The sequence below is a fragment of the Papio anubis genome, chromosome 1, assembly GCF_008728515.1.
Source record: "Papio anubis isolate 15944 chromosome 1, Panubis1.0, whole genome shotgun sequence".
Lineage (NCBI taxonomy): Eukaryota > Metazoa > Chordata > Mammalia > Primates > Cercopithecidae > Papio > Papio anubis.
Genome location: NC_044976.1, coordinates 206,131,331 through 206,153,123, shown reverse-complemented (window position 1 = coordinate 206,153,123; position 21,793 = coordinate 206,131,331). Strand labels below are relative to the sequence as shown.

At 43.2% G+C, this 21,793-nt stretch overlaps 1 protein-coding gene across 2 annotated transcripts in view; it reads right to left on the bottom strand.

Moving 5' to 3' along the window:
* Window positions 1-14,572, bottom strand: part of ACTN2 (actinin alpha 2) — a 76,004-nt gene extending 61,432 nt beyond the window's left edge. For both annotated transcript variants that reach the window (XM_003893721.5, XM_003893720.5), the window contains exon 1: window positions 14,213-14,572. In XM_003893721.5, coding sequence (XP_003893770.1) covers window positions 14,213-14,338 — 126 coding nt within the window. In that variant the 5' untranslated portion in view covers window positions 14,339-14,572. The remainder of the gene's footprint in view (window positions 1-14,212) is intronic.
* Between the last annotated feature and the right edge of the window lie 7,221 nt (window positions 14,573-21,793).

Genomic DNA, 21,793 nt, shown 5'->3' with positions numbered 1-21,793 from the left:
ATGGTCAGTGGAGCGAAGAGAGGACTCGTCTCAATAAACCTGATGGGGATGAGGGTCAGTTTATAAGATCAGGTGCAGTACGAGGAGAGGGGCATGCCTCACACACAGTAAATACCCTACCAGTACTGACTTCACACCCGGGCACTGTGGAGAGCCACCCACATATACAGGCCTCCCCATCTTCCGCTGAGCCTGAAATTCACTGGAATTAGACAACAGGGTTATTGTCTCAGAAAAGTCGCCTTTAAAAATATCAGTGACAATTAGCCGGGTGTGGTGGTGCACGCCTGTAATCCCAGTGACTCGGGAGGCTGAGGCAGGAGAATGGCTTGAATCCGGGAGGCGGAAGTTGCAGTGAGCCAAGATGGTGCCACTGCACTTCAGTCTGGGCTACAGAGAGACTCCGTCTCAAAAATAAAATAACTAAAATAATAAAATAAAAATATCAGTGATCCCTAGAAAGGCAGGTCTTGGGAATCTTTCATTTTTAGGCCTAGACAATGATGACAGTTAAGTGCATGAAAAACCACAAGGAGAATGTGGGGTCTGCGGGTGGTGTGCAGGTGGAGCAGGCCTAGGTGGCCAGAGGCAGCGGCAGGAAGTAGGGGGCCTCGGGAAAGAGGATTTTGAAACATGGTAAAGCAACAAGCAGGTACTCATCAGCCTACTTCACAGTTTTACTTCATGCCAGTTTCTTTCATAGTAAAGTATTTATTAACCATTCAAACTTACTTTCCTTTTAGTCATCACCTATTCATGAAGCTTGGTTTTTCCTTGGCCTATTGGATACAGAGAGATTCATTATATTCTCTCTGCTTTGGGGTGTGTTTAAAATTTCCCATAATAAAACATTAAATAAATAAACAGGATTTTTAAAAATGTAAAGTGAGTTCTCAGTACTGCCGTTTCAAAACGTGCTAGGCTCAGTCCCTGTGGAGCTCTGATCTGAGAGGGCATTCCTGTAGATAAAGACATGGCACCCACAGGAGGATAACTCTAATCTATGCTCCTACCTCTGAAAGTCTCATTTTCTAGTTCCAAAAGGGAGTTGACTCAGTATCTCAGTCATCCTGAACTCTGGCTTCTTTTGGAAGTGCGTCAGACATACCAGCATTCACTCTGATAATGTGCCCTTCACGGCATGGCCCCTAAAACTCTTGAGAGGTTTAGCTGATTCTCCTGTGGCCCCTTCTCTCCTATTTTGGTATTTCTGTTGGACAATGCAACTCCTAAAGATTGACTTGGGGAAAATCTTGGAATGACAATATGGACCATGCCTCAAAATTCCGTTTTCTCACTGTTACCAGACAGTCCCAGTTGTACCAGTTTAGAAATTTAAAAAATCACACACACACATGCCCGTCCACAAAGACAGGAGGTTTGTAAGTGGAAAATCAGAAATACTGAATCCCAGGCTTCTGCTCTGGGTTGGTTACAAATCCGAGCAGAAAGCAACAAAAACAGATAAAGTTTAGTGATAAAAATCAAGACCCTTACAGTTAAGCAGCCTGGATCTGAAATCCAGGTCTACCACTTGCAGATCAAAAATATGCAATAAAATAATTAGTATCTCCATATTTATAAAATTTCAATTAGAAGAGAGAACTATTTCTACATAAATTAGACAAAATTCTGTGTGTATTTTCCAGCTACCACTTCCCCACCCTCAGCCACTGCTGGGCAACTCACTTAACTTGCTTAGCTAAAATAACGAAGATAATATTCACCTTTCAAGATCGTTGTGAAGATCCAGTAAAATCACATATAAGGTTAAAACAGTGCCTAGAATTTCTCAATAATAGCTGTTTCTCTGTCTTATTCAGCAAATCATTTGGGATACTAGGAATAATATGTGAAAATCTCTCATTTTTTCATTCACTGGTAAAAATCCGTATATTATCACTTTTACTGTCTGATTGCAGTATTTTTTGGTTTTAGTGTTAGACTGAAAAAAATTACAACATCCTCTGCTCCAAATTCTAACATGAAAGACCAAAGTATGCAATGAAATAATCAGCCACTTCATATTACATAAAATTACAATAACAGAATAGAAATATTACAGTCTATAAAACACAAAACACATGTGATCACCTGAATACCTGCCTCCCCTCAAAAATGTGTTTGTTTCAAAACAGAAAAATATCACCCTCTATGCATAATCTCTAAGTAGATTACAGTTTTCTACACGTCTTTTACTATTTTCATGACTGTTCTTCTCTGATACCCAAAACACCTATAACATGTTTTAAAACCTTAAAACAAAACATCTAAATGAGAACAATAATTCATTTTCTTAATTCTATAAATGATACAACTGAAAAAGGAAGTCCTATCTTGGAGTTAAATTCTACATTACGTTATTTTTTTTTTCAGGCATCTTACAAATGTTCAATAAAGCCTTCTTTAGCAAAGCCTATCACTGACCATTCTGAGTGCAGAAGAATTTTATGTCACAGACTTGAGCACACCACCATAAGTACGTTCATACAGTTTTTTGCTTCCTTTGAAAATATAACTTGTCTGGGCCGGGTGTGGCGGCTCACGCCTGTAATCCCAGCACTTTGGAAGGCCACGGTGGGTGGATCACCTGAGGTCAGGAGCTCAAGACCAGCCTGACCAACATGGTGAAACCCCGTCTCTACTTAAAAAAAAAAAAAAAACAAAAAACAAAAATCAGCCGGGCATGGCGTCCCAGCTACTCGGAAAGCTGAGGCAGGAGAATCGCTTGAACCTGGGAGGTGAAGGTTGCATTGAGCCAAGATCGCGCCATTGCACTCCAGCCTCGGTGACAGAGCAAGACTCTGTCTCAAAAAAAAAAAAAAAAAAAGAACGAACTCGTTTCACGAGCTAAAAGATACTGCATTCCGCAGCACCAAAGCGCTGGTTTCTGTTCCAGTAACTAAACAAACTTAAATGCCAGATTCAGGGCTGACTGGCAAAGTTCCAATAGAATACCAAGGTGAGATTTCTCCAGAAAGAAAATCAAAGACATCTTGACAGCTGAAGTGGTTCCAAGTTGTCTAATACACAATGTTTTCATCCAGAAAAGCAAGACTTCCACGTTCAGTTCCCATCACCACTTCCTCTAGGAGTCCTCTATTCTTAGCTCACCTTAGTGCCATTCGGGTAGATCCCCTTCCACTTACCCCCTCAGAGTTACACCCATTGCTGTATGTAGATAACTTCCACACCTAAATCTCCAGCCTTTTCTCCTTTTATTCATTGGATATCAAGCCCTCAATCCAAATTCCCCATTTCTTTTTTCTCAAGACAGGGGTCTTGCTCTGTTGCCCAGGCTGGAGTACAATGATGTAATCCATGGCTCACTGCAGCCTCAACCCCCCCAGCTCAAGCCATCCTCCTGCTTCAGCCTCCTGAGTAGCTGGGCATACAGGCACACACCAACACACCTGGCTGATTTTGCATTTTTGTAGAGACAGGGTTTCACCAGGTTGCTGTACCTGGCTTCAAATCCCACATTTTTAACTTCTACACAACTCAAGAGCCCCTTTACTTTTACAAATGAACATCAAAGACATTGGAGATAAGGCTAGAAATGATTAGAATTCAGTTTTACAGCCTGGCTATTTTGTGGTATTGGTCAAGGGCCTCAAATATAGTGGGACAACAATGGCCGGGCACGGTGGCTCATGCCTGTAATCCCAGCACTTTGGGAGGCCGAGGCAGGCAGATCACAAGGTCAAGATCGAGACCATCCTGGCCAACACGGTGAAACCCCGTCTCTACTAAAAATACAAAAATCAGCTGGGCATGGTGGTGTACGCCTGTAGTCCCAGCTACTCAGGAGGCTGAGGCAGGAGAATCGCTTGAACCCAGGAGGCAGAGGTCACAAGGAGCTGAGATCGTACCACTGCACTCCAGCCTGGCGACAGAGCAAGACTCCATCTTAAAAAAAAAAAAAAAAAAAAAAAAAAATTAGTGGGACAATAGCAGTCAAGTTGTTAGAGTTGAAACAAAGAGACTGTAATTTTTGGAGGTAAAATGGTCAGCATCAAGTATTTCATATGGTTCTATCTCACATATAAATTATCTTAAAATCCTCATAAACAGCAATGAGATTACCTACCTTCTAAAAGTAATTGTCATCTTCACATCTTGTTTGACTATAACAAAATAAAGACTCTACATGACTTTAGAAGATAGGATTTCTTGATTTGTCTTTGCAATCTCAATTATAACTACCTGTGCAAAACGCAATCATAGCTTCATATTAAATACTGCTCCCATTCCCCCAAAACCACCTCTTTTTTTTTTTTTTTTTTTGAGACAGTCTTGCTCTGTCACTCAAGCTGGAGCGCGGTGGCATGATCTCATTGCACTCCAGCTGTTAGTGCAGCTCACTCACTCCAGTTCCAGTGAGTCTCCTGCCTCAGCCTCCCGAGTAGCTGGGATTACAGGCACACACCACCACACCCTGCTAATTCTTGTATTTTCAGTAGAGATGAGGTTTTACACGTTGATCAGGCTGGTCTCGAATTCCTGACCTCAGGTGATCCGCCTGCCTCGGCCTCCCAAAGCGCTGGGATTACAGGCTTAAGCCACTGCGCCCGGCCCCAAAACAATCTCATATTCACCTATTTGTACATTTGGTTCTCATAATCACTAATAAAATATAGGTCTTTTCTAAGATAGCATGCCTTTTTATGAGAAGGTTGTAATAGATACTAATAAGAATCTATTTTCAGTGTATAGTAATTTCTAAAGACTATGACCAACCCATTTACCCCCTAGCAAAAACAAATAAGACAGATCAAAGTTATGCCAACTTCTTGGACTAGAACTTGGCATGTATGAAGACTGCATATGCCAGTTCTTTCCCAGGACCACAGAATCACTTGCAATCTTGTCTCCATTTTCCAATTCCACCACTGTGAAACACACTGCACCTTCAAAAAAATTTTCCCCCGTGTTTTCTATACAAAAACAAATTTAAATTTATACTTCTCTGAATCATAAATGAACTTGGAATTTTCTTTATTAAGTGGGTAAAGGTTTTCAATCTGGGGCGAAAAAAAACTCATTTCAAGTCAAATTCAGATTACCAGAACTTTTTCTCATAAGTATGGTGACAAATTTTATTATGATATACATAAATTTGTATAATTATTTTTTCAATTCCAAAAGCTCTAAATTCCAATTATTTACGTTTTTTCTTTTCTTTTCTTTCTTTTTTTTTTTTTTTAGACATAGCCCATCTCTTAACTTTTTTTTTTTTTTTTTGAGACAGTCTCACTCTGTCTCCCAGGCTGGGGTGCAGTGGTATGATATTGGCTCACTGCAGCCTCCGCCTCCCGGATTCAAGCGATTCTCATGCCTCAGCCACCCAAGTACCTGGGATTACGGGTGAGCATCACCACACCCAGCCAATTTTTTTTTTTTTTTTTTTTTTGTATTTTTAGTATAGACTGGGTTTTGCTGTGTTGGCCAGGCTGGTCTCAAACTCCTGGCCTCATGTGATCCACCTGCCTCAGCCTCCCAAAGGGCTGGGATTACAGGCATGAGACACTGTGCCCAGCCTGAATATTTTTTAATGAAAAGCTTATTCCTCACTCTGTCACCCAGAGCTGAGTGCAGTGGTGCCATGATAGCTCACTGCAGCCTCCAACTTCTGAGCTCAAGAGATCCCCTCACTTCAGCCTCCCAAGCAGCTAGAACTACAAGCACACACCACCACACTCGCTAATTTTTAAATTTTTTATAGAGACAAGGTCTTTCTATGTTGCCCAGGCCAGTCTTTAACTCCTAGCCTCAAGAGACAGCCTTGCCTCAGCTTCCCAAAGTGCTGGGAATACAGACATGAGCCACCATGCCGGGCCTCGACAGCTCAGACTTACAACAAAAATCAAGTCAGGGAACTCTTTTTGGAGACTTGAGAAAATACTTCAAGAGAACATTTTTTAAAAGCATTAAATGAGTATGAGTTGGGAGTTAACATATTTAGAGCTCAAAAAATCATAAAGACTGTCAAAAAGCTTTTAATTGTTAAAATGAAAGATTTCAAATTAAAAAAGTAATTGTACTAAACGTTTTTTAGAAATGATTCGTAATTTCTTCATTCAATAAATGTCAATGTGGGCCGGGCGTAGTGGCTCACACCTGTAATCCCAGCACTTTGTGAGGTCAAGGCGGGCGGATCACTTGAGGTCTGGAGTTCGAGACCAGCGTGGCCAACATGGTGAAACCCCGTCTCTAATGAAAGTACAAAAAATTAGCCAGGCGCGGTGGCATATGCTTGTAACCCCAGCTACTCGGGAGGCTGAGAAAGGAGAATCGCTTGAACCCAGAAGGCGGAGGTTGCAGTGAGCCAAGATCATGCCATTTCACTCCAGCCTAAGAAACAGAGCAAGACTTTGTCTCAAAAAAAAAAAAAAAAAAAAGGCCAGGCACAGTGGCTCACACCTGTAATCCCAGGACTCTGGGAGGCCAAGGCAGGTGGATGACCAGAGGTCACGAGTTCAAGACCAGCCTGACCAACATGGAGACACCCCCGTCTCTACTAAAAATATAAAAAATTAGCCGGGCGTGGTGGCACATGTCTGTAATCCCAGCTACTCAGGAGGCTGAGGCAAGAGAATCACTTGAAACCAGTAGGCGGAGATTGCGGTGAGCCGAGATTGTGCCATTGCACTCCAGCCTGGGCAACAAGAGTGAAATCCCGTCTCAAAAAAAAGAAGAAAAAAAGAAAAAAAAAAAATCGAAGTGCAGACTCTGTGTGAGCCCATTGAGGCACAGGGACCTACAGAGAAGAGCTACTGTTCACAGCCCTTGTTGGGGAGACAAAGAGAACATCACGTGACCCCTGCTCTAGCACGCAGGCCTTCTAGCGAAGCAGCTGCAGAAGGAGGTACTACCAAGATAGGTGGAGGAGGGAGGGTCTCTGGAAGAGACAAGGACTCAAGTCAGACACTGTGACAAGCAATCAGGGATATGAGATCTTGAAAAACCCGCAGCAGGGATGCTGGGGTGGTGAACGAACAGACGACAGGGCTAGTTCAGGTCTGGCCTCACAAACCACCGTAAGAGGCTTGAACTCTCTCCTGAAGGCAACGAAGAACCATAGAGCCACCTGAATCTCGAAAATATCACAACCAGGCTTGTGTCTCATTAAGATCATTCTTGGCAGCGTCTTGGAGAAAAGCCAGCAGACGAGCATGACCCTTGGAAGGGTGACAAAAAGGGAGGCCACCACCCTCATCTCCACAGGGAAGGCAGAAAGCCTGAAGGCCTTGGAGCACACAGGGAAAGGAAGAGGCAGGGTCCAGAGGACTCCATGGGAGGTGGTGACCCCACGTCTGTGGTGTGGGAGAGAAGGAGGCTGCAAGCGTAACACCCAGGTTTCTGGCTTGGGCACCTGGGAGAAAGACATTTCCATTCACCATGAAGGAGAACCAAGCAGGAGGGTTTTGAAACACCTTTGGCTTTGAAAACACCTTCCTTACACCAGCCTGGCTGAAGCGGATGCCCCTCCTCTGTGCTTCTCACAGACCACTCCTGTCTCTTGAACCAGGCTGTAAGCTCCTTAAGGGCCATGGTGGTGTCATCAACTCTCTCTGCTGGTCCCTAGAAGGACCACAAAAATGTTTGCCAAATGAATGAAAGAATGAACAATCATGCTTGCGTTCCATTCATATTTTGCTCCTCACTAGGGTTGCAGGTAAAAACACCTTCTAGTTTTCAAACTAGAAAGCTGTGGAGATGGGAAGTGGTGTGTGTGCGTGTGTGTGTGTGCATGTGTTCAGATACGTTTGTACCAAAAATTGTCCTCAGTCTTCTTCAGAAAGGCCAAATTCTTGCACTTAAGATTTTCCTTCCTTTGAAATGTGTCTAGCATAGTAGTTTGCAAGCTTCTCCCCCAATCTTTGCTTTCTGTTCTTTCTGGAAGACTTAGTGCCGTTCCCAGGGAAACGGCGGTAGGATTCTGACTGTCCTCCAACGCGTTCCGTGTGAACTCCTCTGCTCAGCATGGTAGCGCCCTCACCCACTCCAGAACTGCGCCTTTTCTGTAGGTGTCTCCCAGCTGCAGTAACCGACTGCGGTGCTTTCTGACAGTTTTCCGAGGCTGCGTTAATTAAGTTTCCCCGCTAAGAGTTATATTCCCCCTCCTACACTCCTGGAAAATCTTAGGGGCTTAAGTTTCTTACCTGGTGAATGTGGCTGAAGGCTTAGGGCAACCCCAGGACACATCACGGTGTCCCAAATAGGATGTAAAGGCAAAGAGTGTTTTTTGTGCCTCAGAACTCCTGCACCTGTGATTCTCCGTAGCAAACCACATGTATATTTATTACAGTCCCTCTGGGTACAGAGGTTTCTTAGAGCCCACACAAGACTCTGCCTTTAACCTGTTCCTTGACACTTCTGCCCATTAAGAACTTCCTCTGGCTCTCAAAGACTATCTACAACTCCACCTCTCCCACCCAGCAATGGCCACATGTACACCGGACTTGCCACCTCAGCACGGTGGCTCCTTTCCCTGCATGGAATAATGACACATCCTGTAAATACTTAACTTCTTATCCAGACGCAATCTCCAAGTGGATAAACAGACTCTCCTCATTAGTTTGGCTGTTACTTGTCAATACCACTGTCTTGACATTAAAATCCAGGCGCTCTAATGGTGAGGATCATATCTACTTAATTGGATTTATACCACAGCCTACTGTGGAACAACATGTGGTTATTTAATACTTCGTATAATCCCTCCTGATCACTCTCAAATTGATGCCTTCCTCACCATTGCTTCTAACAGCCCCCTTGTTCTAATCCCCACCACTTTATCTGTATGGTCCCATAACAGGCTTTTGCCTGGGTCCTCCAGCCTCAGGTCCTTGTCCACTCAGATTTATCCTGCCTGCTAACAACACTAGTTCTGTAAGCATGGGTCTCCCCAGCTCAAAAGACCTCCGGAGCTCTGCATGGTTTGGAGAATAAAGTCTGCACTCACCTTAGCATCCCAGGCCCTCTATAACCTGACGCTAGCATGGATCCAACTTTCTAAGTTTGAATATGCATCTTTAGCGTCAGGTATTATCTCCTTATCACACGTACACAAACACAGACCTATCCAATACAGAGCTAAGCCACAGACATATCCAATACACAGACACATCCAATACAGAGCTAGGCTTTGGGAGACCTGAGTCCTGGTCTGGCCACCTTGGTTACTTTCTCCTTCTATACTCTTACCTTTGAACTTCTCCCATCTCTTGATGAGAGGGTGAGTGCAGGGATGCCAGGGTGCTTTGATAGTGCCAAAGGTAAACACTTACTGTATTACACTTATTATTTTCTATTTTTTGAGATGGGGACTTGCTCTGTTGCCCAGGCTGGAGTGCAGTGGCACCATCACAGCTCACTGCAACCTCAAACTCCCGGGCTCAAATGATCCTCTGGCCTCACCCTCCCAAGTAGGTAGGATTACAGCTGTGCACCACCACACCTGGCTAAATTTTTTATCTTTTTGCAGAGACGGGGTCTTGCTGTGTTGCCCAGGCTGGTCTCAAACTCCTGGGCTCAAGCAATCTTCCTATCTTGGCCTCTCAAAGTGCTGGGATTACAGGCATGAGCCCCTGCACCCGGCTAACTTTTATTCTTGCACTTATTATTAAACAATTTCTTGTTTAATATGCACTTATTATTAAATAATTTCTTATGTTCCAAGTGTTCCAGAGTATAAATCTTATCTTTAAAAGTACACCAGGCTGGGTGCAGAGGCTCACGCCTGTAATACCAGCACTTTGGGAGGCCGAGGCGGGCAGATCACAAGGTCAGGATATTGAGACCATCCTGGCTAACACAGTGAAACCCCGTCTCTACTAAAAATAAAAAAAATTAGCCAGGCATGGTGGTACACACCTGTAATCCCAGCTACCCAGTGCCTGTAATCCCAGCTACTATAAGGCTGAGGCAGGAGAACTGCTTGAACCCGGGAGGAGGAGATTGCAGTGAGCTGAGATCGCACCACTGCACTCCAGCCTGTGCAACACAGAGCAAGACTCTGTCTCAAAACAAAACAAAACAAAACAAAACAAAAAAAGTACACCAGAGGAGGGGGGAATGGGAAGCTAGTTTTTAATGGGTACAGAGTTTGAGCGTGGGATGATGGAAAAGTTCTGGAGGCATACAGTGGTGATGGTTGCACAATAATGTGAATAGACGTAAAGCCACTGAATTGTACACTTACGATTAAAATAGTAAATTTTCTGTTATGTGTACTTCCCCACAATTTTCAAAGTATATCAAGGTCACCAAGGGCCAAATCTCATGCTCCATTATCCCTCACAAGTCTAAGCACAGTGCTGATTAACAAATATTCGGTGCACAAGGATAATAATACCTGAATATTTACAGATCGCTTTACAATGTATAAAGCCCCTTCACCATAAAATAGTTTAACTGTTTGATCCAGACAAAAAACCCTGTGAATTAAGAAAGACAGGTATTTATCTTCATTTTCTAGGTGAAGAAAATTGAGACTTGAAACATTTAGTGATTCAACTGTAGTCGGGTACCAGGCAGAGCTTCGACTCATCTGGGTCTCACAAATCTGAGAAATGTCACAAGCTTTTTGTTGATCGTTAGAACAAACAATTAGTGCCTTTTCTCCTAGGAAAAATTCATGCAAGAGTATGTGTCATTAGGCAGGAAGAGCCTTCACCTTGTGCTCTAAATCAGCAGCTGCTGCCCACAGAACAAGGGCAGGGGCAACTCGAAGGCTCCCAGGCTCCCTATTTAATCCGGACCCCGTGGGCGGCTGCCTCTGCACACGCATCCTGCCAGGCTGCCTGACCCGACATGGCAACACGTTCGCCTAAATGCCAGACTGACAGGAGGTGCTCCAAGGTGAATCCAGCCATCTCAACTGTGAAGAGTGCAGAAGAATCTGAATTTCTTTAGGGACTATTAAAAACAATCAGAACACTTAGAAAAGTTTATTGATTATCAAGCCGTGTACCGATTACGGACATAAGGATCTTTTACGTATCGAAACATATTTCGTTTCCTTAAAAGGTCTGCTCTAGCCTCCCAGTACAGTTAAGGACAGCGCCCTGAGCTTGTGAAGATAGCAAACATATTCAGCATTGCTGCTCTGACAAGTCACCTCCCAAATAGGCTTCAGTTGAGGTACAAGCTCAATGTGTTCCTTGGTTCCAGGAGACGTTTACTTCTAGACGCCAACACTCTGAAAGTTTCAACAGTCCACTGAAGAGGTCCCAATTTACTTAGAAATTGATATCCCTAAACTGTGTTCTATATGGTAAAACATTCTCACTCCAAGAGTGTGCCTCAGCATTTCAGTGTCTTAAAATATTGTATCTGGGGCTGAGCATGGTGCCTCATATCCTTAGTATCAGCGCTTTAGGAGGCCAAGGTGGGAGAATGGCCAGGAGTTCAAGACCTGCCTGGGCAACACAGTGAGACCCTGTCTCTATAAAAAAGTTTTTAAAATTAAAAAATTAGCCATGTGTGGTGGTGCATGCCTCAACATCATGGAGGTCACTTGACCCCAGGAGGTCGAGGCTGCAGTGAGCTATTATTATGCCACTGCACTCCAGCCTGGGCAACAGAGCAAAATCCCAACTCTAAACATTATATATTATATATACAATATATGTGTGTGTGTGTATATATATATATCATATCTGTAAGACTGCAGGCAATTTTCTTCTACCCATGAGTTGTATGAAGCAAAATACTTCTTTATAGAAATAAATACTCCTAACCCTATTTACATACTCTTGTGTGTAACACACTCTTCCTAACACACTCTTGAAAGAGAAGGTAGACACGTTGAAACACCTATTCGCACTCATGCTAAACCCACTATCTTCTGGATTCCCTTCTCTTATAAAACACATCACACTTTATAAAGTCCTTCTACAGCAAGGCTTTCATTCCACACCACAGAGCAAGGATTACCATAGCCAATGAGACTCTCTGAATTGTAGATATAATTAGGCATCACATCCATTATGACACCACGGACGTCATCATGTGCTACCAGCATCTGTTGACAGATCTCATACCCAGCATATCACCGAAATGGCAAGTGTGGAGAAGGTAGCCCACAATAGAAACAATGGCATTTTAGCCTCGTCCGGTTCCAGCAGTTTGTCTCATAGGACATAAATAGAGGCCACTGCTCTGGCTGCACTGAGCTCACAGTTCCATATTATTTTACTGACTTGAGCAGGGTCTATACCAAAAGTAGAAATAGAGAATCGAGAGTAGAAATAGAGAATCTTCTAGATCTGTCCTAATGTAGTTTTTACTCCCCCCATGCATGTGCAACATTCAAACTATCTTAAGAAAAAAAAAATTATCATGTTAAACTTTTTAACATTATTTTGGACTGGGATCTGGAAGTATGTCATTTTTACTTCAACTTTACTTAAGTAAATTTACTTGAAGTAAATCAACTTTACTTCAAGTGCTATGCAATTATAATAATACAGTCAACATGGGAATCCCAAACCTAAAATAATTAAAAGCCATATATCAAAAAAATACTGCAAATATATTAAAAGATTAAATATGGTCGAAGGGATGTCAATGTGGCCTCCAGAAACTGTCATTACTTCTATCCTGCTATTGTACTATACTTAAAAAAAAAAAAAAAAGGCAACAGAAAGCATTGTGATTAGACGATCACTTTCAAAAATGATGGGCAGACTACCTGTCCAATTCCTTAGCTATTTTACAGTTCCTCATAAGAAAGCAATTTTTTAAAACAAAGACCGGGAGTTAGGGAGTTACGTTTTTTTAATCCACGAAAAGTGCAGTAATCAAAATTTGGGGAAATTATTTTAAAAAAACACTCACTGCCAAAAATTAAGGTCACTTTTTAACTTCGTGCTGATGGATGACGCATCAGCTGGTCCAGATGACACATTAGGAATCCTCAAGCTATGTGCTTCCTTCACAATCAGTACTTTAAACAACGGTAGACGGCTTGAAGTTTTGTTGTTTCTATTTATTACTCTCATTTTCTAAAAAAGGTAGGGATGGTAAAAGCCTTAAGAAACTCGGGGAGAGACTGAAATGTAGCTAAATTAGAGCTTTAAAATAATAATAGTAAATGGTATTTTAGGAGAGAGGGTAGACAAGAGACATCCTGATATAAAAATAGTGGTTGGTTATTCGATAATTATCTCTCCTTCCAGCTAACGCTGTTTGCTGCGAGAGGAGTTTGGGATGTGTGTTCACCATCACACTCCTATTCACCAAATACTATTGCACAATCAACTACAGAGCCAATTATACAGAGATTCCCATACGCGCTATGGTCACCACAGGCTATCCACTTAAAGCAGACCCTTAGAAGGGAAATCTATCTTGCCCCACGCCCAGAAAAATAGGGGGAAAAAAGCTCAGAGCATTTGGCTTTTACCATAACCCTCTTATCTTAAGGTTGGGTTAGCAGGTCTCTGTTGTCATGCCTGACCCAAGCAGGCTCCCTGCCTAGTCAAGTAAGAGGCGGGATTAAGCCTCCTGGTGAGCATTCCCTATTTATTCTAGCCAAGAGGATCAAGAGGAAACCTTGAAATAGTGGAATGTTCCACTGGGCCCCCAGAGAGCGCCAATCAAAACGGGGAGGGAGCTTTCAGAAGCTGGCTGACTCCTTCGTCCCTGTGTGCTTACCTCAATGAACTATAAATAGAGTGTGAAATAATTGTGACTATCGGTAAATGTCTAGTGTTCATACAACATCCTTCTCCAAGGAACCCAAAAGATTGAATAAATGACTTTCCATGACTCTAGAGGCTGCCCGGTGGAAACTGCAATGAAGCTGATGTTCTTTTGCTTCTTTCAATGGGGAAGAGAGAGGCTAGGGTAAAAGGACATAAACGGGCCAGGAGAGTAACTCGGTCACAGACTCAAGGGGTCAGGAGCAGACCAGAGACCCCTTCAGATCCTGGTCTAACGCGGGCTGGTGTGAGGAACAGAACCACATCTGTGGCTCCGATGCTGCTAACACACGCGCGCGCACACACACGACGCCCAGTGTCCTGCCTGTCCCCGGACGTGTCCTCTTTCCTAAGGGGCCCCTGGGGCTGCGAGGGCACAGGACAGCACAGCACCTCCACAGAGCGCCCTCTTGCCAGTCGCCAGGCCACGCGGCCACGCGCACGGGAGCCCCGCGGGTGACCCGGCCCCACCACGCGCGCGCGGCCCGCGGGCCCCTGCTGACCTTCCTCTGCTGCTTCTCCCAGGCCGGGTCCAGGAGCAGGTCGCGGTCCCACTCCTCCTCCTGGATCATGTACTCATCCTCGTCGTACACGTAGTTGTACTGCACGCCGGGCTCTATCTGGTTCATGGCGCTCGGTTGGCCGGGGCTGCGGCGGGGCGCGAGGAGCTCGGACGCACGGGCTGACGGGCAAATGGACCCACGGAGGTGGCGGGTGGCGGGTGGCGGGCGGTGGGCGGCGGGCGCGGGGTGACCTTCGCGCGACTCCTCTCGGGGCTGCACGCCTGGGCGCTGGGTCTCGGGCGAAGCACCAGCTCCGGCTGCGAGCAGCTGCCGCGCGGCTTAATAGCCGCGCCGCCCGTCACGTGGCCGCCCGGCCGCGCCCCCGCCGCCACCGCCCCCAGCCCCACCCATAGAGGCGCAGCCAGCCCCGCCCCGAGCACGTGCGGGCTGACGGGGCGCCGGGCCCCTCCACGGTTTCCCCTGCAGCCGCTGCCCTGACGCCGCCTGCACGCCTTCCGCCGAGGCCTCCGGGAACGCGTGGGGTGCGGCCGGGCCCGAGCAGAACCACGCCTGCCACCCACGCTCTGAGAGCGGCTGGTTCGCTGCGCGGGGTCCGTCGGTGTCCCGGGTGGGTGATCGCGGGCCAGGGGAGGGCCACCCGAGAGGCTGGGTCCCTGACCACCCCAGCACAGCCAGATTTTCCAAATATTCGGAATTCGCGTTTTCCATATATTCCCACATATTCATTGGAGATCTCTCTTCTCTCTCTCATCTCTCTCTCGTGCCTCTCTCTCCGCTCATCTGTCCCTCTCTCCCGTGTCTCTCTCTCGTCTCTCTCTGTCTCGTGTCTCTCTCTCATCTCTGTCCCTCTTTCTCCCGTGTCTCTCTCATATATCTCTCTCATCTCTGTCTCTCTTTCCCGTGTCTCTCTCTCTCACGTGTCTCTCTCTCCTCTCATCTCTGTCTCTTGTGTCTCACTGTCTCTCGTCTGTCTCTTGTGTGTCTCTCTCTCCTCTCCTCTGTCTCTCTCTCTCTCTCTCTCTCTCTCTCTCTCTCGTCTGTCTCTCTCTCGTGTCTCTCTTTCTCTCGCTCATCTGTATCTGTCTCCTGTGTCTCTCATACCTCTCTCATCTCTGTCTCTCTCCCCCCACCCCGCCCCGTTTGTCTTCCTCTGGCTCTCTCACACATATACATACATACAGCCCCCCATGGAGTAAAGTTTAAAAGCTACAGAATCCCCTCTTCCTTCTCTCCTCCCCACCCTCACCTGGGGAAATCAAGGCACAGGATTTGGATCCATCTATTAAAATGTCAGGAACCAAACCAAAGGCAGGAAGTGTCAGCTCTCACCTGCTGGGCATAAATTTAAGAGAGCTGAGAATGAAGGGCAAGCGGCCAGCTTCGTGTTGTATTTCCATGTCGCCCTGTGGGTTGCACTTAACGTCTTTTCATCCCACTAGTGCTGGCTAGCTGTTCCCTATCAGTTATGCCGCCAGAGGAAGCAAAATGAGGACCCTTGGGATCAGTAGGCTGAAATTTTTTAATCAAAAATGTGTTGAGCAACTACTGTAAACCAGAGGTTGCCTTAGGCACCAAATGAGCTGATAGGATGCCTACCTCTAATTCAGTTTATATCTCAACTGAATAAACGTTGCCCACAGATGCTACAGAATTTTTTGTGATTCAGGGCTACTAATTTGTGGGCATGTTTCAAGTTTAGTTTGTCTGGATTTATCATTGTTCCTTAGAATTTTGATATCACTCTCCGTTACTGTTTGGGGCTTTATGCAGAAAGACTAACAATCAGCAAATAGATTGCATTCACTTTTTTTTTTTTTCCCCGGTGATGGAGCTTTGCTCTTGTTGCCCAGGCTGGAGTGCAAGGGCATGGTCTCAGCTCACTGCAACCTCTGCCTCTCGGGTTCAAGCAATTCTCCTGCCTCAGCCTCCCGAGTAGCTGGGACTACAGGCATGTGCCACCACGCCCGCCTAATTTTGTATTTTTAGTAGAGATGAGGTTTCTCCATGTTGGTCAGGCTGGTCTTGAACTCCCGACCTCAGGTGATCCGCCCGCCTTGGCCTTCAAAAGTGGGGATTACAAGTGTGAGTCACTGCGCCCGGCCGCATTAACATTTTCAAAAACCTTCTCACTGGGATGTAAATTCCTCGAACACAGGGATTTTGTCTGGTCCACAGTAGTAGACCCCAGTAACTACAGGCGTGTCCACCACGTAGTGGTGCTCAAACATTTGTTGAAAGAAGTAATATCCCTGGAAATAGTGACTGAGCTAATTTACTTGGATTTAAATGTAAAATTTAGAGTTTATATATTGGATTAAAATCATACTCTTGAAACAAGTTGATCAATAAACTTTAACTATTAGAAACTGGGGCTGGGCGCGGTGGCTCATGCCTGTTATCCCAGCACTTTGGGAGGCCGAGGTGGGTGGATCACCTGAGGTCAGGAGTTCAAGACCAGCCTGGCCAATATGTTGAAACTTAAAAAAAAAAAAAAAAAGTTGGCTGTGGTGGCATGCATCTGTAATCTCAGCTACTTGGGAGGCTGAGGCAGGAGAATCGCTTGAACCGGGAGGCAGAGGTTGCAGTGAGCAGAAATCGCACCACTGCACTCCAGCCTGGGCAACAAGAGCAAAATTCCATCTCAAAAAAAAAAAAAGAAAAGAAAAGAAAAAAAGAAAGAAGAAAGAAAGAAAGAAAGAAAAGAAACTGTATCTACAATTACAAAAAGTGCTACGTTGTTCAACTTAGTTTTCAAAAATTAACTGTGGGGACTTAAAGTTCTAGATAAGATGGAAAAAACAGCACCAGATTTACCATCCTGCCTGAAACAACTAAAGCCTGGGGGAAGAAAACACATAAAACAACGGTTTTCAAGACATTAGTCATCAGGCAAAGAGGGACAATGAACCCTCAGAGGCAGAAAATAAATGTGAGTACTGTAATTGCCCCAGCTTACAGCCTAGAGAAAAATTTCCAGATGCAATGCAATAGAGGGGTACCCAGGCACAGCTTACTGGTCTCCGTAAACTGAGAGTTCAGAGAGACCAAACTTCAGAATTTGCAAGGCCAATTACAGGAGAAAATAGAGCTGCAAAGAGAGAAAATCCTGGAGATTTGCTGTCCCCTGGAATCTGATCAGTGAATACATGAGAGGAAACTGTCTGAGGCCAAGGAAAGAAGGTACCGAAAGGAATAGAAGGAATGATTCTTGAATTCATAAAGGGCCAGGAATAGTTCCTGTTTCCATCAGCCAGGGTGGAAAACCTTATAATCCACAAAGCATCAGAGTACTCCGACCTGGAGGGAAATTAGCTCTTGATTAAATGTTGTACTGGTCCCGCCTGCAAAACCTAAGAAACATGACCTGAAAATAATAGTTTCCAAGTAACTTAACCATGTCCCAGATCAAAGCTCAAAAATTTTATCTATAAGAATATGAAAACATTCAACAATCAAATTTCACCCAAACGTAAAATTTGCAATTTCTGCCACCTGTGAAATGTTACCAAATTTTTCACAGATGTGCAAAGCAACTGACACGTATCATCCATAATGAGAACAATCCATCAATCAAAACTGACCTAGAATTGACACAGATTATAGAATTAGTAGAAAGGAACGTTAGAAGAGTGATTATTGCTATATTCCATATATTTAAGAAGCTAGAGGAGAGATTGAACATGACAAGAAGAGACAGAGGAGATATAAAAAATTTAATATCTGGAGATGAAAACTACATCTGAAATTTTAAAATACACTAAGCGCGTTTGCCAATAGACACTACATTAGAAAAGATGAGTGAACTTGAAGGCATAGCAATAGAAAAAATCCAATATGAAACGCACAGAAAGAAAACAGGCTTAAGAAATGAGCACGGCCAGGCGCAGTGGCTCACGCCTGTAATCCCAGCACTTTGAGAGGCCAAGGTGGGCAGATCACCTGGAGGCAGGAGTTCAAGACCAGCCTGGCCAACAAGGTGAAACCCTGTCTCTACTAAAAATACAAAAATAGCCGGGCATGGTGGTGGCACCTGTAATCCCAGCTACTCGGGAGACTGAGGCAGAAGAATCGCTTGAACAGGGAGGTGGAAGTTGCAGTGAGCGAAGATCGCACCACTGCCCTCCGATCTGGGCGACAAAGTGAGACTCTGCCTCAAAAAAAAGGAAGGAAGGAAGGGAGGGAGGGAGGGAGGAAGGATCTCTGAGTTGTGAGAAGTCTTCAAGCAGTTTAGTATCCAAGTAACTGGAGTATCTGAAGTGGGAGAACAGGAAAAAACAAAAGGACTTGAAGAAGTAACCAAGTCAAGAAATTAGTAAGGGGACTTCCACTTCTGGCCAAGGTGAAGTATGGTGAACTGAGATAATTCTTCCTAAAACAAACACTGCCTCCCACCACGGGACTGGGAAAAACGGATCATTCACAGAGCACTGAGTAGAATACTTAGGAAGGTCTTGCCTCAGCAGGGCAGAATGATTACTCCTAAACAGAGCATTGTTCTAAGCTGGTTAACCAAATCATAAAAACAAGACCCAAAAGATTAAAACCATTTCCAAGTTCCTGCATCACAAAACGTAGCTCAAGAATATTTATAGCATACAAAAATATCCAGCACCCAACAAAATAAAACATCATAATACCTGACATTCAATACAAGATTACCAGGTATGGCGGGGCGTGGTAACTCACACCTGTAATCCCAGCACTGTAGGGAGCCGAGGTGGGTGGATCACCTGAGGTCAGGAGTTTGAGACCAGCCTGACCAACATGGTGAAACCCTGTCTCTACTGAAAACACAAAAATTAGCTGGGCATGGTGGTGGGTGCCTGTAATCCCAGCTACTTGGGAGGATGAGGCAGGAGAATCACTTGAACCCAGGAAGCGGAGGCTGCAGTGAGCCACGAGCGTGTCACTGCACTCCAGCCTGGTGATACAGTAAGACTCCGTCTCAAAAAATAAAAAAAAATTAAAATTAAAAGATTACCAGACATACCAAGAGACAGGAAAACACACCCATAATAATGAGACTATAAATCAATTGAAATTGACTTAGGACTGACAGATGTTAAAGTTAGCAGATAAGGACATTAAAACAGTTTCTATGACTATATTCCATATGTTCAAAAACTTAAATACAGATATGAAAGATACATTTTAAAAGACTCAAATAAAACTTCCAGAGATGAAAACTAAAATGTCTGAGAAGAAGAATACACTGAATGGTATTAAGGGAAGATTAGACACTGGAGAAGAGATTAGTGAACTTCGAAAGCATAGCAATAGAAACAACCCAAAATGAAACACAGAAAGAAAAAATAATCCAAAAGAATGAAAAGAGCTTCAGTGAGTTTGCTGAAAGAACAATTCACCATCTGTCCTGAATATGCCTGCACATTCTTCCTGGTCTGCCAGAAATGATAGGACCCTGACAGCGCTTTACCCCGCCCATTTCTCAGGGTTGTGTTTGCAATGTACAGCCTTGACAAAGGCAGTGATATCTACTCCCAAGCAAAAAAGTCTTGCTTTTGGTTGCTATAAAAGTCCTGCGGCGCAAGCTCAGTGTTCCTCTTCTATAATGAGACTCACTGTGTGTGCAGGCTTTCATTATGAGCCCTTTGGGGTCACCTCAGTGGGACTTGGAGGTTATGGGGGACCCGCATGAAAATCAAGACAGGTCATTTTCAGGGCTGTAAAACAACTCTCAGTAAATGTAAAAGAATTCAATCTTAAAGTGAGTGTTCTCAGATAACAATGGAATTAAGTTAGTAATCAGTAACAGAAAGATCTCTGAAAATTCCTTGGATACTTGAAATTCAATAATACATTTTTAGTTAACCCATGGATCGAAGAAAAAAATTTAAAAGAATTTTAGAAAGTGATTTTTAACTGCATGAAAAGTAAAGAATTTGCAGGATATCACTAAAGCGGGACTTAGGAGGAAATTTATAGCACTAAATGCCCATATTAGAAAAGAAGGATTTTATATCAGTGACCTCAGCTGCCACCTTAATAAACTAGAAAAAAAGGGCAAAGTAAAGTATGCAAAAGAAAAGGCATAATAAAGATCAAAGTAGAAATCATTGAAATTCATAAACTCAAGAGAGAAAACCAATAAGCTCAAAGCTAGTTCTTTGAGGAAACCAATAAAATTGATATGCTTCAAACTACACTGAAAAAAGAAAGAAGACACCAATTATACATATCAGAAATGAACGAGGTGATATTACTGTAGTTTTTATAGATATTAAAAGAATAATATGTGAATATTACTATTAAGAACATTCTTAATATGTGAATATTTTAATATTCACTTATTCTTTTATATCTGTATTATACTTTCATATCTATACTGTATGACAATAAATTCAACAACTTAGATGAAATAGACAGCTCTCTTTCACAACACAAACTATAGATCAATATCCTTCATGAAAATAGTTGCAAAAATTCTTAACAAAATTTTAGTAAATTGGTTTCATGATGATCAAATGGTTTATTCCAGAAATGCAGGATTGGTTTAATATCCAAAAATCAATTAATTTAATTTATCATATTAGTGGACTAAAAGAGAAATACCATATGATCATCTCAATAGATACGAAAAAGCGTTTAACAAAATCTAACATCCATTACAGATAAAATTCTCAGCAAACTAGAATAGAAGGGAGCCTGATAAAGGGTATCTACGAAAAAACCTTCAACCAACACCGTTCTTAATGTTGAAAATCTGAATGCTTTTCCCCTACAATCAGGAACAAAACCATATGTCTGCTCTCACAACTTATATTCAATGTTGTACTGGTATTGAAAAAGAAATGGAAAGAAACAGGCAAGGCAAAGAAATAGCCAGATTGAAAAAGAAGAAGTAAAAATGTGTTTATTTATAGACATAATCATCTATGTAGAAAATATGATGGAAACTTCCAAAAAGCTACTAGAACTAATAAGTTGGCTTATCAAAGCTGTAGGTTGAATATAAGATAGATGTACAAAAATCAGTTTTACTAAGAAATCTCCAGGTTCAGATGGCGTTAGTGGCAAAATCTACCAAATATTGAAAGAAATAACTCTAGTCCTGCACAATCTCTTCCAGAAAACAGAAATAGAAGGAACACTTCCCAGCTCATTTCAAGAGGCCAGCATTACATTGGCACCAAAACCAGACAAAGATAATGCAAAAAAAAAAAAAAAAGAAAGAAAACTACAGACCAATTTTCCTCATTAACACAGATGCAAAAACCCACAACAAAATATTAGCAAATTGAACACAGTAATGTGTAAAAATAATAAAAATATTTTCAAATCACATATCCAACAATGGACTTACATCCAAAATACATAAAGAACTCTCTAAATGCAACAATAAGAAAATAATCAATCTGAATAAAAGGTTGGCAAAAGACTTTAAAAGATAGATCAGAGCACACACTAATGGAAAATAAGCATATGAAAAGATGGTCAACATTATTAGTCGTTAGAAAAATGCAAATTAAAACCACGATGAGCTACAACTACCCACCAATAAAAATATCTAAACTCTAAAAGTCTGAACATATCAAGTGT